We start from the raw sequence: 12,943 nt of genomic DNA, 5'->3' as shown, positions 1-12,943 counted from the left end.
TCTGCTCAAAGACTGTTTCTCATCCATGTGAGAGACTTTTTGAGTCAGAATACCCAGTCTCATACACGTGTATTAGCTACGTTGGTCCTCAGGGCAAGACGTACTCATTTAACGAATAACCCTCTCAAGACGTGACTGTATTTTTTTCCTATATATTTCTAATGGCCAGTTCCCATGTCACGTGATCTTCAACTCTCCAGGTGTGAAAAGACAAAACATGGCGGACACCGACTCATTTTTAGTGCAAAATCCTAAATTGGCGGTGAAAAGTCCGACATTATACAATAAAAATAAAGAAGAACAAACAATAATTATGACGCTAAAGGCTTCCCAGTGCGTTTGAAAGTAACGTCAAGAAGGGATACTGACCAAACGTCAAATATATGACGAATTGGGAGTGAGAATATGTTACTTCTGGGTGTATGCGCCAGACGAGACCTGAAGTAATCTCCGTAATATCTATCAAACTATAGATCCTACACGATTTAGATTCTGAAAGTAAAATTGCAAAGAGTTGCATCTAAGTAACAGGCAACTCCTTTCTCCTCCGTGTCAACACTCACTAGATATGAATTTCCTTGGAATTACACAATCCAAAACATTCCTCCTTGAATTGAACTCCGGTTCATTCGATAATCGACTTGTGCGGACTTTCCTTGGAGAGGAGCTGGAATGGGGGGCAGTTGGTGAATCTTGTAAAGCAGTTCATTTAAATAAACGTCGGGTTTGCAAACTACGTTGTTGGTGCTCCGTTTTATGTGTAGGGACCCTAGACATGCTACTGCAGAGGTTTGGTGCTATTTCGAGCAATGTTAGTGGTAAAAAAAAAATGCCGTTTTGGAAGCGTTCTGCGCACTGCCCCGATCGAATGCACTGTAAGCCATTTAGGCTATTAGCGTTGCTCCCGGTTTTTCCGGGCAAGCTCAATACTGGTTGATGAACGAACAAAACTCTCTGGAGGGCTTACTTGATCCGTTTTCATACAGAAAAAGACCCTGGGGTCAATTTCCGCCGGATTATCCCTTTAATATTGGTCCTTGTTGATGTTGCAAATGAAGCTGCGATGATGCAAGTCACATTTCAGACTTGATCTGACCATGAAAGTATTATCGTATCGTATTTTGGTGTTGATTACATTGCAAATCCATATCTGCAATTAAAAGTATTACAGTAATGTAGGATAGTAACCAATTACCTCTGAATCGTAGTGGGGTAGAATTTCAAAGTAGCATAACATAAAAATGTACCTCAAAACTAATACAAATACCAGTGGTGCAAAAAGTGGGTATGCACTATATGCGATGCATAGGGGCGCCACGCCAAAGCGATGGTGAACATTAAAAAAAAAAAAAAAGATAATAAAATAAAATTGGTATTTTCTTTATGTTTCTGCTGTTGTGCGTTTCTAAATAGTTTATGCATTTCCTTAAGGTTATATAACATTTTAGAGGACTAACATGCTAGAGAAGGGCACCCTATCTCATAAGATTCCATCATAGGATTTTGACATAGAAGAGGGAGCAGGGGCGCCGCGAGCGCTGAGCGAGCAGGCACTAGTAGTCAGTTGACGTCCATGGGAAAAGATGGATAAAGTAGGGTGACCAAACGTCCTCTTTTGCCCGGACATGTCCTCTTTTTACGTCCTGTCCGGAGCGTCCGGGGGGGTTTTATAAATTCATGAAAACGCCCGGTTTTCACTGTTGGGACCATTAAAAATTGACTGGCGCTTCCCCCCACCCCCCAACAATCGCAAGTGGGGGGTTTTATAAATTCATGAAAACGCCCGGTTTTCACTGTTGGGACCATTAAGCGTGTACTTAAATTGACTGGCGCTTCCCCCCACCCCCCCAACAATCGCAAGTGTCCTCTTTTTCGCCACCTCAAATCTGGTCACCCTGGATAAAGCAAAAAAGCTGTCGGGGGCTGAACATGTCATGTCAAGGGATGCGACAACAGTTAAATAAGTGGATGGTGAAAGGCAACAGGTAGGATGATTTAAAGTGTGACGTCTTTGCTTGGAGGCTTGCAAATATTCATGTTAACAGAGCTCCTGCAGATGATGTCATATATGCTGGTCACGTGACGAGATACGACAGGGGCAGCCATTTTGGCAGTCATCGCGGCAGTAAATTGACAGGCACTGGCAGACTGTCAAGGATGGTGGATAACTGCTGTGCACCAGGTTGCACAAATAGGCGTGGGAAAAAGAAAGGTGTATCGTATTATCGCATTCCTAAAGACGCGGAGAGGAGGGAGAAGTGGATTGGAGCGATTAAAAGAGCCAGGAGCCTTCAGAAAAAGACTGAAAGATGGGACCCCCCGGCCGTTGGCTTTCGCTTATGCAGTGATCACTTCATATCAGGTGGGTGAAGGAATACAGTACAATGCTACAAAAAGTTTCTGGTCAGTTTAATTAAATTTAATTAGTTTAATTTAAGAAGTAGCACCCAGTTATTATAGCTAACGGACACTGTGATGTCCCTTTTTAACTCAACAAGTGTGGCTCTGGCGCAGCCTAGCCAGTTAGCAAGTTAGCTTGTAGCAAGCTAGTGGTAAACAAACCCGTGTTGAAATATTCCTTCTTATTTTGTAGGGAGAAAGAGTGATAATCCGTTGAGTCCGGATTTTATCCCCTCAATTTTCGATTACCTTCCATCTCCAGAGAAGAGGAGACATAAAACGAGACTGGAGGTTTTTAACAGAAGGCAGAAGGCTAAACTGCACAAAGTAGAGCAGGCAAAGATATCTGCAGAAGCCATCCGTCAAAGGTGGGTAGATCAAACTCCTGTCTGATTACATGTTGGGTCTACTTGTGATCGGTGTGTTATTCAGATTATTTTATTTCAAATAGTTAACTGCCGTGATATGGTTATAAACAATAACGTCACACCAGTCATTTAATGAAGGCTAATATCATATGATTTCCATTAAACATGTCAAACTGTAAACATGTAAACATGTCAAACTGCCATCAGTATTGTATGCATGAAAGCTTATTTTGCTGCTTCTGTGTTTTCATCAGGACATCAACTGATGCAGCCCCAGAAGACCATATCACAGAGCCTTTGAAGGAGCCCCCCATCACAGATCCGTTGGAAGACTCAGCCGATGATCCTGTCCAGCCTGAACCAGTAACACCACCATGCACCTCTGAAACCTGCTGTACCCGCATCCAGAGTCTTGAGCAAGAATGCCAAGCTCTAAGGGCTGAAAATGTGTTGTTAAGGGAAAAGATTAATAGGAAGACCCTGACAGAGATTAGTTTAAATAACAATGATAAAAAGGTGAATGTCCTCACTGGGCTGGCAACCTATGCATGTCTCATGACCATTTTTCAATATCTGGCTCCATTTCTCAAAGTTAAATCATCAATAACATGTTTTCAACAATACATGTTGACTTTGATGAAGCTTCGAATGAACTTAACATTTGACTTTTTGGGTTTTTATTTTGGCATCGACCCAACTACTGTCTCCAGGCACTTCAAAAACTGTGTTAATTTGATGTATTGTAGACTGGTGCCAAGCCTAGTGGTGTGGCCTGAAAGAGAATCTTTAAGAACATCTCTTCCATATGTATTTAGAAATGGTGACTACGAGAAGACTGTTTGTATCATTGATTGCTTTGAAATATTTCTAGAGAAACCAAGTAGATTGCGACCCAGTGCGCAGTGTTACTCAAGATACAAATCACATCACACCATGAAATATTTAATTGCCATTTGCCCTCAAGGTTCAATTTGTTTCATTTCTACTGGATGGGGAGGTCGCACCAGTGATAAGTTCATTACAGAACACAGTACTTTTTTACCTAATATTCTCCCAGGGGATGTTGTTTTGGCAGACAGGGGGTTTCTGGTGAAAGAGTCTGTTGAAAGGTGTCAGGCTGAATTAAAAATTCCAGCATTTACTCGTGGAAAAACACAGTTAGATCCTGCTGACATAGAGAATACAAGATCTCTAGCCTCTTTAAGGATTCACATCGAAAGAGTCATAGGAGTACTTCGTCAGAAATATACTATCTTACAAAGCACTGTGCCAATAACTTTCACAGACATAGAGAAAGAAAATGATGTTACTTATCTTGATAAAATTGTGAGTGTATGTTGTGGACTAACAAATGTACCTGATTCTGTGGTGCCCTTTGAGTGATGAATTTGTGCGTCAACAGAAAATAAACCTTTTTGATTCGCTTCTCACTTGTTTCTTGTGACTTCTTTTCTCACTCACTAGATTTGAGTGACCTATCCACATTTTAAGATCGCTACAGATACTGCTACAGACACAGAAGACATTGGTTTAACAGTTGTTTATTAATTAATAAAATATTTACATTGCATCAGCTCATTCATATTCACACATTTCGTAAGTAAGTAAGACTAAGTAATTATGTTTTTTTTTTTTGAGCATTGATTAGTTTCCTACAACTAGGACACACCCACTGTTTCGGTACCCTTTTCATCCGAAGGCAGGTTTGGTGGAACCTCTTCACGGCACAGAACCCTGAGGCACAAACAAGCATATTCCCTGCCGCAGGTGCACGGCAGTAGCACCACTGTTGCTGGGGATCGGTGCTTGCAGTTGCTTGTTTTGGTGCAGAAAACCATTTGCCTAACAGCTCTGGGATGATGCATTTTAGGAAGAAGTCACGAGCAAGTTCAAGTTCTTTGAGAAAGAATTCTGGGTCAAATGTAATGCGTTCCACAAAGGGTGAATCACCTTCCTTTTCAGTCCACAGAATGAAATCACAGTATGCCAATTTGGTAACAAATAGCTGCATCTGCACTTGGTAGAAGTATGCATGGTCTCGCTTAAGTCTAATTTTTCCTAGGGAATCTTGTTCAAGGCAAAAGTGTGCAACAGAATTTACAGCTTCATTGACAGAAAGCTCCTTTGCAGAAAATGGGCACTTCATTTCTAAGACACCTGTACCACAGCAGCTACAGGACACATACCCATCAGGTGAGGCCCCGATAAATGGGTGCAGAGGTGAAATTCTAAATCCGGCTGGTCGCACCAGGACGTCTGTGTGTGATAGGCGATGCTGCATTTCGTAGTATTTTCTGGCCAGTTCTTCATTATTGCATCCCCATCTGAAGAAACAATGGAAATATGAGTTTTGGACAATAGTAATGCCACCCCACATTGCTACCTCCCTGCCCTTTACAAATGCTGTACTTGGTTTTACACTTCTTTTTAAAGAATAGCCTAGTACTTACTGCATTTACCCTCTCTGTTCATTCACCTCACACTAATTTTCTTGTACACCATATGTTATATGTATTTTATATATATAGAAGAGATTACACACTGCACACCCTATTTTAGTTTACAGGGAAATTCCAGCTGATTTCAACATGCAGTTGTAATGCTCACACACACTACCCTTGACTTGTCAGTACCTTCCTGAAGATGTGGCATATATCATCCCACATGATACAGCTGTATTGTAAGGTGTCTGCTGATGCACATGTCACAATGTTTCATACAATAAGTAATCAAATGCATATGCCCATTACTTTTGGGATGATGAACATCAGCTGACACCTTACAACAAGGCAGAAACTTTTGGGATGCTATTTGGAGTATGTTAGGATGTTCAACTGCATGTTGACATTGGCTGGAATTCTCTGCCCATGAATACCTGGTAGCCTCACTGCTGAAAACATGGGACTTTGGGTCACATATCTGTCTTATGAGAGACACGGCTGGCTTTCTGAGGTCTGTTCTTGTTGCTGCTCTGAAGGTAGATCCTGTCACCCTACCACTCCTTTGATCAAACCAAATTCTGGACTTGGACTGTGCTTGGGTCTCCTCCTCTACAATATCACTCTGAAAACATGGCAATCCAAACAGTTTCTCATTTACATTGCAAGATAGCGCACACACAGTACACGTGCACATAACATGGTAGATCTTAGATTTCAGTCATTAGTAAACAGAATATGTTATGTACCTGTTCTTCAGTGACAGTCAAGTCCTCAAATATTCCTTCTGCACGCTCTTGTAATTCAGCCAGGTTCAGGTCTCTTGCCTTCTTGTCATACAGACTGGTAAGGGGTTCAGGTAAATCTAGCTTGACAGCCTTGGGTACATAGGATGTGGCGTACCCGCGAACAACTGACAGGACTGCAGGTCTGCAGGACTTCCCATCTTGAGTCCGGCACTGTGAGAGATTTTGGTAGAACTGTGTTTGCTCAGCAGCAGTCAGGGGTGGGAAAGATGGGGGCGCAGAGGTACCCTTGGTGGAATTCCCCTTTTTATTTTGTTGAGTATGGTTGAATATGATGTCCTTGCCCTGCAGGTACTCCACATTCTTCGCAGCATCCTCACTGGGAGAGGCCCACTTGCATTTTTTGGATGTGCAGCTGATCTCCTCGTGCCTTGCGTTGTTTTTTCCCCACAGACTGAAGAGAACAGCTGACACATGAGAGCAGCTCTCCCCGAGTCCCGCTGTGCAGTTGCAGTGGGCTCCCAGCACAACACCGTCGTTCCTCACCACCACCCATGGCTTTAGTTGACTTTCATTAAGCCTTTGGGAGTGATTAACCTATATGAAATTCCAAAACAGATAAATAAAGGTAAAAAACGCCAGCCACTTTGGTTGAGTACGATCAAAAATACAAACTAGCAAGTTACAGATGCACTGCAGTAGCTATCCAAGCTAAAAAACATGCTAACGTGACACTTCCGTAGCTAGCCAAGCTAATAAACAAACAATGCTAACGTGACACTGCCTATCAAACTGGAATAATTTAATACTTACCCTTGCAGTGATGATGCCGAAGTTTTTGGATGTAAGACTCCACAGTTGAATGTTGTTTACGAAGCCGGACTGACACCATTTGTAAGCCTCCAAGCTTTTGTACGCTCTGAGGGAGTCTCCTGAGTACACTGATGGAAAGCTTACAAGATAGCTGTGGATGTCTGCGTAGCGCAAGTCGGGTACATCGTCTTCAGAGCAGGAGGTTATGCTCTTGAAAAGCACACCGGGTGAATTATATGGGTCGCTTATATTTAATCTCTCTAATTTTGTACTATAAAGCCGAATTTCACTTGAATTAAAATGAGAAGTATACTCGCTCGGTAAGAAAACACTGGCACCGGTGGTCATGTTGACTGCCAAAATGGTGGCTCCCAACCAAAAGTCACGTGACCGCAGGAGCTCTACAGACTGGCTAGCGTATGCTAACACTATGGCATGTAGCAGCCAAAGGTGGGTGGGTTTATGGCTACCGTAGAATATGCAAAGCCGAGGTTACTGAGTTGTAAACTGGAAAATATGAGGTAACATGTACAGTAAATGACAAGAATCTGGAAAACATAACTAATGCTAACTAATAACTAACTGGTTTACCATGGAATCATGCAGATTTGTTCCCTTTTACTTGGAGGCTTGTAAATATTCATTTTAACAGACTAGCTAGTGTTTGCTAACACGGGGAATGTAGCAGCAAATTAGGGTTCATGGCTAGCTTAATGCAAAACCAATGTTGCTGCGCTAACACCTGGAAAATATGAGGTAGCATGTACAATAAATGACAAGAATCTGGAAAACATAACTAATGCAATTACTCTGGTTTACCATGGAATCATGCACAGATTTGCTACCAAATTGGAGGCTTGCAAATATTCATGTTAACAGACTGTTCTCAAATTGGCTATTGTTTACTAGCAGCTGAAGTGGCTTTAATGCAAACCTATGTTTCTGATAGCTACATTTAGATTTTGGTTAAACCCTATGATACCAATCCCATGCATGACACGTCCACATTTTATTAAGGTAAAATAACAACCGGTTAATATAAAGTAGCATGCACAATAAATGTCAAGAAGCTGGAAAACATAGTTTACCATGGAATCATTAAAGATGTTGTGCTACCATTAGCTGTTTATGTTAGCTGTGCTGTCATACATACAGGCTATCCATCTGTTAGGTGACAGGAAGCTGTAATTACAGGGTCACATCTCTTTAAAGGTCTGTGCTAGTGACTCAACATATTTGTACTTTTAAAATCCAAAATGTGAATGTAATTTCAACAGCAGCACAACCTTACACGGCATAATATTTTTTTAAAATGTTTTTTAAGTTGTCTTATCTGATGCCATCACTGGGCTGATTTAAGAATTTAATTTAGGCTGCTGCTATATTTAACAGTGAGTTCATTTTATTCAGGTGTGAGGATGGTGGATCAGGAAAGACAGGGGAAGTCAAAAGGTAGGTCTAACATTAGGTGTAAGTGTAGGGGTCTTGATACCAATAGACTAACTTCTTAATATTATTAATAAGGAAAAACTAATATGGAAAATCTATTACATAATGTTTGTTTGACAATATGTCTTAGTGGAAAAGAACACAGGCAAGGAGTGAATGAGACAGACATGAGGTCAGCAATGGCATCAAGTAGAGATGAGACCAGTGATGACGTCAGGTAGGAGTTCTATTAGTAAGACCACACAGCACTAAACGTCCAGTATGGTTTGAAGTTCTGTTGACCAGCCTATTCACTGTGTCCTTTTTGGGGAAAATAGTGCAGATTGAGATGGAGAGCCACTCACCACTGAGGAGGAATCGGAGGAGAATGTGGAACAGAGAGGTGAAGATGAGGTGGAACAGAGAGGTGAAGATAAGGTGGAAGAGAATGTGGAACAGAGAGGTGAGGATGAGGTGGAACTGCAAAGAGCCATAGATGCTGAAAAGGCACACTGGAGAAGTGTGTTAACGAGAGTGATCGACTGCATACTCTTCCTTGCAGAAAGGAACTTGCCACTGAGGGGGAAGAATGCTAAGTTAGGAGATCCTAAAAACGGAAGTTTTCTGGGTGTATTTGAGGTCATAGTACATTATGATGTCACACTAGCAGAGCATCTTAGAAAGGTAGCCGCTAAAGAAACCACAGGATATCTTTACTGGTGCACTCAAAATGAGCATCTGTAAAGAGGTGGGATATTCTCAAAGAGTTTGTGGACATTACTCTAAAGCCTCTCAGTGAAACCAGGTGGGAGGCGAAAATAGACTCCGTCAAAGCTGTGCGTTTCCAGTTAGGGGGGATTCTTGATGCTTTGGAGAAGCTCGAAGAAGTGGATAAAGACGGCAAAACAGTCTCAGAGGCAAAGTCGCTCTCTGGCGAGATTGTAACCATGGAGTTTCTTATGTGCCTCTTGATTTGGTATGATCTATTGACAGAGATCATGTTTGAATACACAGAGACAGTCACAGGCTACATCAACAAGTGCATTGATGATGTAACCACCACCAGAGCCATCACCATCCGAGCCAACCAGAAGCCCAGCGACACCGCCTTCAGAGCTGGAGAACCAGCTGGGCTGAGAGCAGCCAGGGCTGACCTGTGCTGTGGCATCAGGAAAGTTAAACATCTGTACACCAGGAAAATCACAGGACATTTCAAAGACAGCGGGGACTCACGGAGCCTGTGGCAGGGTATTAGGACCATAACGGACTACAAACTACCACCGCAGACCTGTGACAGTCACACCTCCCTGCTCAACAACCTCAACGGCTTCTTTGCACGCTTCTTTGCACAGAACAACACAACTGCGCAGAACACCCCCCCCCGTGCCAAAATAACAATCTCTTCCTCAATGTGGGGAAAACAAAGGAGATTGTTGTTGACTTCAGGAGAACCCACTCCCAACCCCCCCTCCCTCTGACCATCAATGGTGCTGCTGTGGAGCAGGTGAGCAGCACCAAATTCCTGGGTGTGACCATCACAGACGACCTCACCTGGAACAACAACACCACTGCACTGGCAAAGAAGGCCCAGCAACGCCCCTACTTCATCAGGAAGCTCAAGCGAGCAGGAGCTATTTTTTTCTACACTGTTATCATTTTATGTTATATGTTCTTTTATATTTGCACTGTGGGACTGCCAGAAACAGTATTTCCATTTTCTGTATGTATAACACATGTGGAAACTTTGACAATAAAGTGGACTTTGACTTTTGACCTTGACTTGTTAGCAAGGCACTGCAAGCAGTGAACATTTCAATGGACACTGTCATAAGGATGATCGATTCTCTTAAAGAATTATTCCTTAAGTATAGAGAGGAGGGGTTTCAGAAATCCCTTGACATTGCATGCAGAATAGCCATTGCGATGGATGCTTCACCTAACTTAAGAGAGAGCTGTTACAGAAAGCGAAAGGGATTTCATGGAGATGATTCCAGCACTGGCCGTTATGAACAGGAACCTGAGACCCATTTTAGGTGCATGGTTTCCAATGTGATTGTTGACACAGTAATTCAGGAGTTGTCTGACAGATTTTGCAATCTTCAGCTTGTGTCCGAAAAGTTTAAGCCCATCTTTAAAATGGAACATGACAGAAGCGGATTTGGAAGCGTCAGTGATAAGATATGCCCTGGCTACCAATGATGTTTCAAGGGATACCATTCAGGAAATTGACCCAGCAAGCCGTCTACTTAGGGGTCTTGAAAAGGCTCTGGATAAATTAAATTTCCTCCTACAGGAGAACCTTGATTTGGTTTTTCCAAATCTAACAGTAGCCCTGAGAGTTTTCCTGACAATGCCTATGACAGTTGCCTCTGCTGAGAGATCGTTCAGCAAGCTAAAGCTGATTAAGACATACCTTCGTTCCAACATGAGTAATGATCGCTTAACCCAATTAGCAGTAATTTCTAATTGAAAACAGTGTGGCACAAACTATTTCATTTGATGCAATACTAGATAAATGGGCAATTGCAAAGGCACGCCATGTTACAATTTAGTAGCAACTAAAGAGCGCTCTAGAATCTCTGGTAGCAACATTGTTACATAAGCTACATTATTGTTAACAGAGAGGGTTCTAAAGGATCTTTGTGTGTAGGTTTCCTTTTGCACTTTAAGGCATTATGTTGCATTGATTATAATGATAATGTTTGTAACTGTTTATTATTTAATTATGGTAGGCCTATAGTGACTGATATACTTTAAAATAAACCCTTATTATTTACAGCCCATACATGATGATGTCCGGCAGACTTATTTATTTATTATTATAATTTCTTTTTGTTGGTGGGGGGGCGGCAAAATTGTTGCTGCATACCCCCCTCACACTGGGTAGCTGTGCCCCTGAAAAATACAGTACTTGAGTAAATCTACTTACTTTACACCACTGCATTTAACTCATGCTTGGATCCAAAGCGACTTACAATAACCTGTACCGCCACCAGAACATTTCTTCCCCTCTTCTACTGGCCCCACAAGTCCCGGGACCCCCACTCACACTGACTATTATCCATCCTGAAATATATTATGTATGACATTAATTAACATCATGCAAACAACATCTTGTTCCTTTTTATACTGTACACCCTGCACAACCCTTTGAACTGCTCCACACTACCTCTTTTTAGATCTGCAGCTCTACACTTGGAATATAGTTTTTGCCATAATATATTGTATTTTACTTTACTGTACTCAGTTTCTTACATATTTATATTTTTGTTGCCTGCCCTTTTTTTTTGTCACAATCGTCTTTTAAATAATTGTCAAAATAGCTTTTTTATAAAAGTAATATTTTTTGCTCATTCCTTAAAGATAAAAACAATTCTTCTTCTTTCTTACTTACTTAGGTTAGATGAAAGCAATAATATAAAGTTAAAAGATTCAAATTAATATTGTTGCTTTCAACTAAGCTAATACAGCTTTGTGAAATGTGTTGACATAATACATTTAATTAAAGTCCTGAGCTGTAGCGCATTAACGTTTACAGCCCTACTGCAGGTACATCAGCTTAAAAAGACCAAATCATTTTCAGTATGACAACAGGTAGACTAGCACCAGCGTCTCGAAGCAGATTTGGGCATCCACTGGCAACCAAAACAGCTTCCTGTTACTGTTACCATACTCAGATGTTTTATAGCTGTTTCTAGAATGCTAGAGGAAAGCACTACTATAATCACTATCAATAGTTTAGCCTAACACAGTTTGAAGAACAAAACTGAAAAGCCTTTTAAAACTTATCATGCAGTCTTAAAACGAGCTTCTTTACAGAGTTTCATAGTTTATTAAAGTAGTTTTAATCATTTTGTTGGACATGCTATGATAGCGATACATTACAGTCTTTATCATTTTACGAGCTCTGAAGGCTCTTGCTACATAGTGTTCATATTTTCATTTATTTATTTGCTTTGTGAAACTATTTTGTACCATAATAGTTTGAGTACGAACCTAGACAGAATTCTCAATAACATTTGTGGTACACAATTAATCCAAATAATAACTTATTAAGGGAAACTAAACCAACAATAAGCACATTTCTTGATTTTAAAAACATAAGTAACATTCTTTAAAAACAAAACCAAGCACAAATAATTTTAAAAAACGTCATTATTTGACAATAAAAAAGTGAAAAATAATAAAAATAAGCACAATTCTTAAAAGAAAAATCTAAACCCTTAGAAAACACCAACAATTACTGAAGAACAAAATGAGCTGCAATTCTTATGACCTAAGCTATATCTTTATTTATAGAAATCAAGCACAATAAAAAAAAGTTAAATATTTTCACAACACTATTCTAAAAATATCAAAAAGAAACGGCCTTAATCCCAAATAAGGCTTCAATTCGTTCTCACAAAAAAATGAACCGTGTGAACCATAGGGAGGCGCTAAAGTGAAGTCATGAAGTTTATATCTCCCTAACAAGGTGAGTGGATGTGATAAACCTCAGATTATAGAAACTGTACTCTGTTGGTTTAAAATATGACGTTTCTCCTGTTATCTCAGGATTTATTTGCTCAAATGTCACCAAATATGATTTGCACCTTGGGTACTGGAATGAATTCAGAGGATATTTGACTACTTTTTTAAACGAATATATACCATTATTTGGCCAACATTGCTCCTGGGTCGGTGTGTCTTTGGTTTCTTATTGCACCGACTGCTTGGACTTTGTGAGGTTTTTTTTTGAAGATCTACATCT

At 40.7% G+C, this 12,943-nt stretch overlaps 1 protein-coding gene and 1 long non-coding RNA gene across 3 annotated transcripts; one reads left to right on the top strand and one right to left on the bottom strand.

Annotated features, from left to right (window-relative positions):
- Window positions 1–2,088: 2,088 nt before the first annotated feature.
- On the top strand, window positions 2,089–4,198 carry LOC134874707 (uncharacterized). The gene is made up of 3 exons (XR_010167113.1): window positions 2,089–2,362; window positions 2,594–2,768; window positions 3,023–4,198. It is a non-coding gene; the product is annotated as an uncharacterized LOC134874707 (long non-coding RNA).
- Window positions 4,199–4,303: 105 nt separating this feature from the next.
- On the bottom strand, window positions 4,304–7,159 carry LOC134874682 (uncharacterized). Of its 2 annotated transcripts, none has more exons than XM_063898801.1 (3): window positions 6,766–7,159; window positions 5,956–6,549; window positions 4,304–5,092 (listed from the first exon to the last, which is right to left on the bottom strand). In XM_063898801.1, the coding sequence occupies exons 1-3, from the start codon at window positions 7,111–7,113 to the stop codon at window positions 5,078–5,080; spliced, it is 957 nt and encodes a 318-aa protein (XP_063754871.1). In that variant the 5' UTR covers window positions 7,114–7,159; the 3' UTR covers window positions 4,304–5,077. The 2 variants fall into 2 exon arrangements, with proteins under 2 accessions (XP_063754871.1, XP_063754869.1); XM_063898799.1 differs by lacking the exon at window positions 4,304–5,092 and adding an exon at window positions 5,336–5,831.
- Window positions 7,160–12,943: the final 5,784 nt, after the last annotated feature.

This window comes from Eleginops maclovinus, chromosome 13 (assembly GCF_036324505.1).
Source record: "Eleginops maclovinus isolate JMC-PN-2008 ecotype Puerto Natales chromosome 13, JC_Emac_rtc_rv5, whole genome shotgun sequence".
Taxonomy (NCBI): Eukaryota; Metazoa; Chordata; class Actinopteri; order Perciformes; family Eleginopidae; genus Eleginops; species Eleginops maclovinus.
This window is presented reverse-complemented; position numbering and strand designations above follow the sequence as displayed.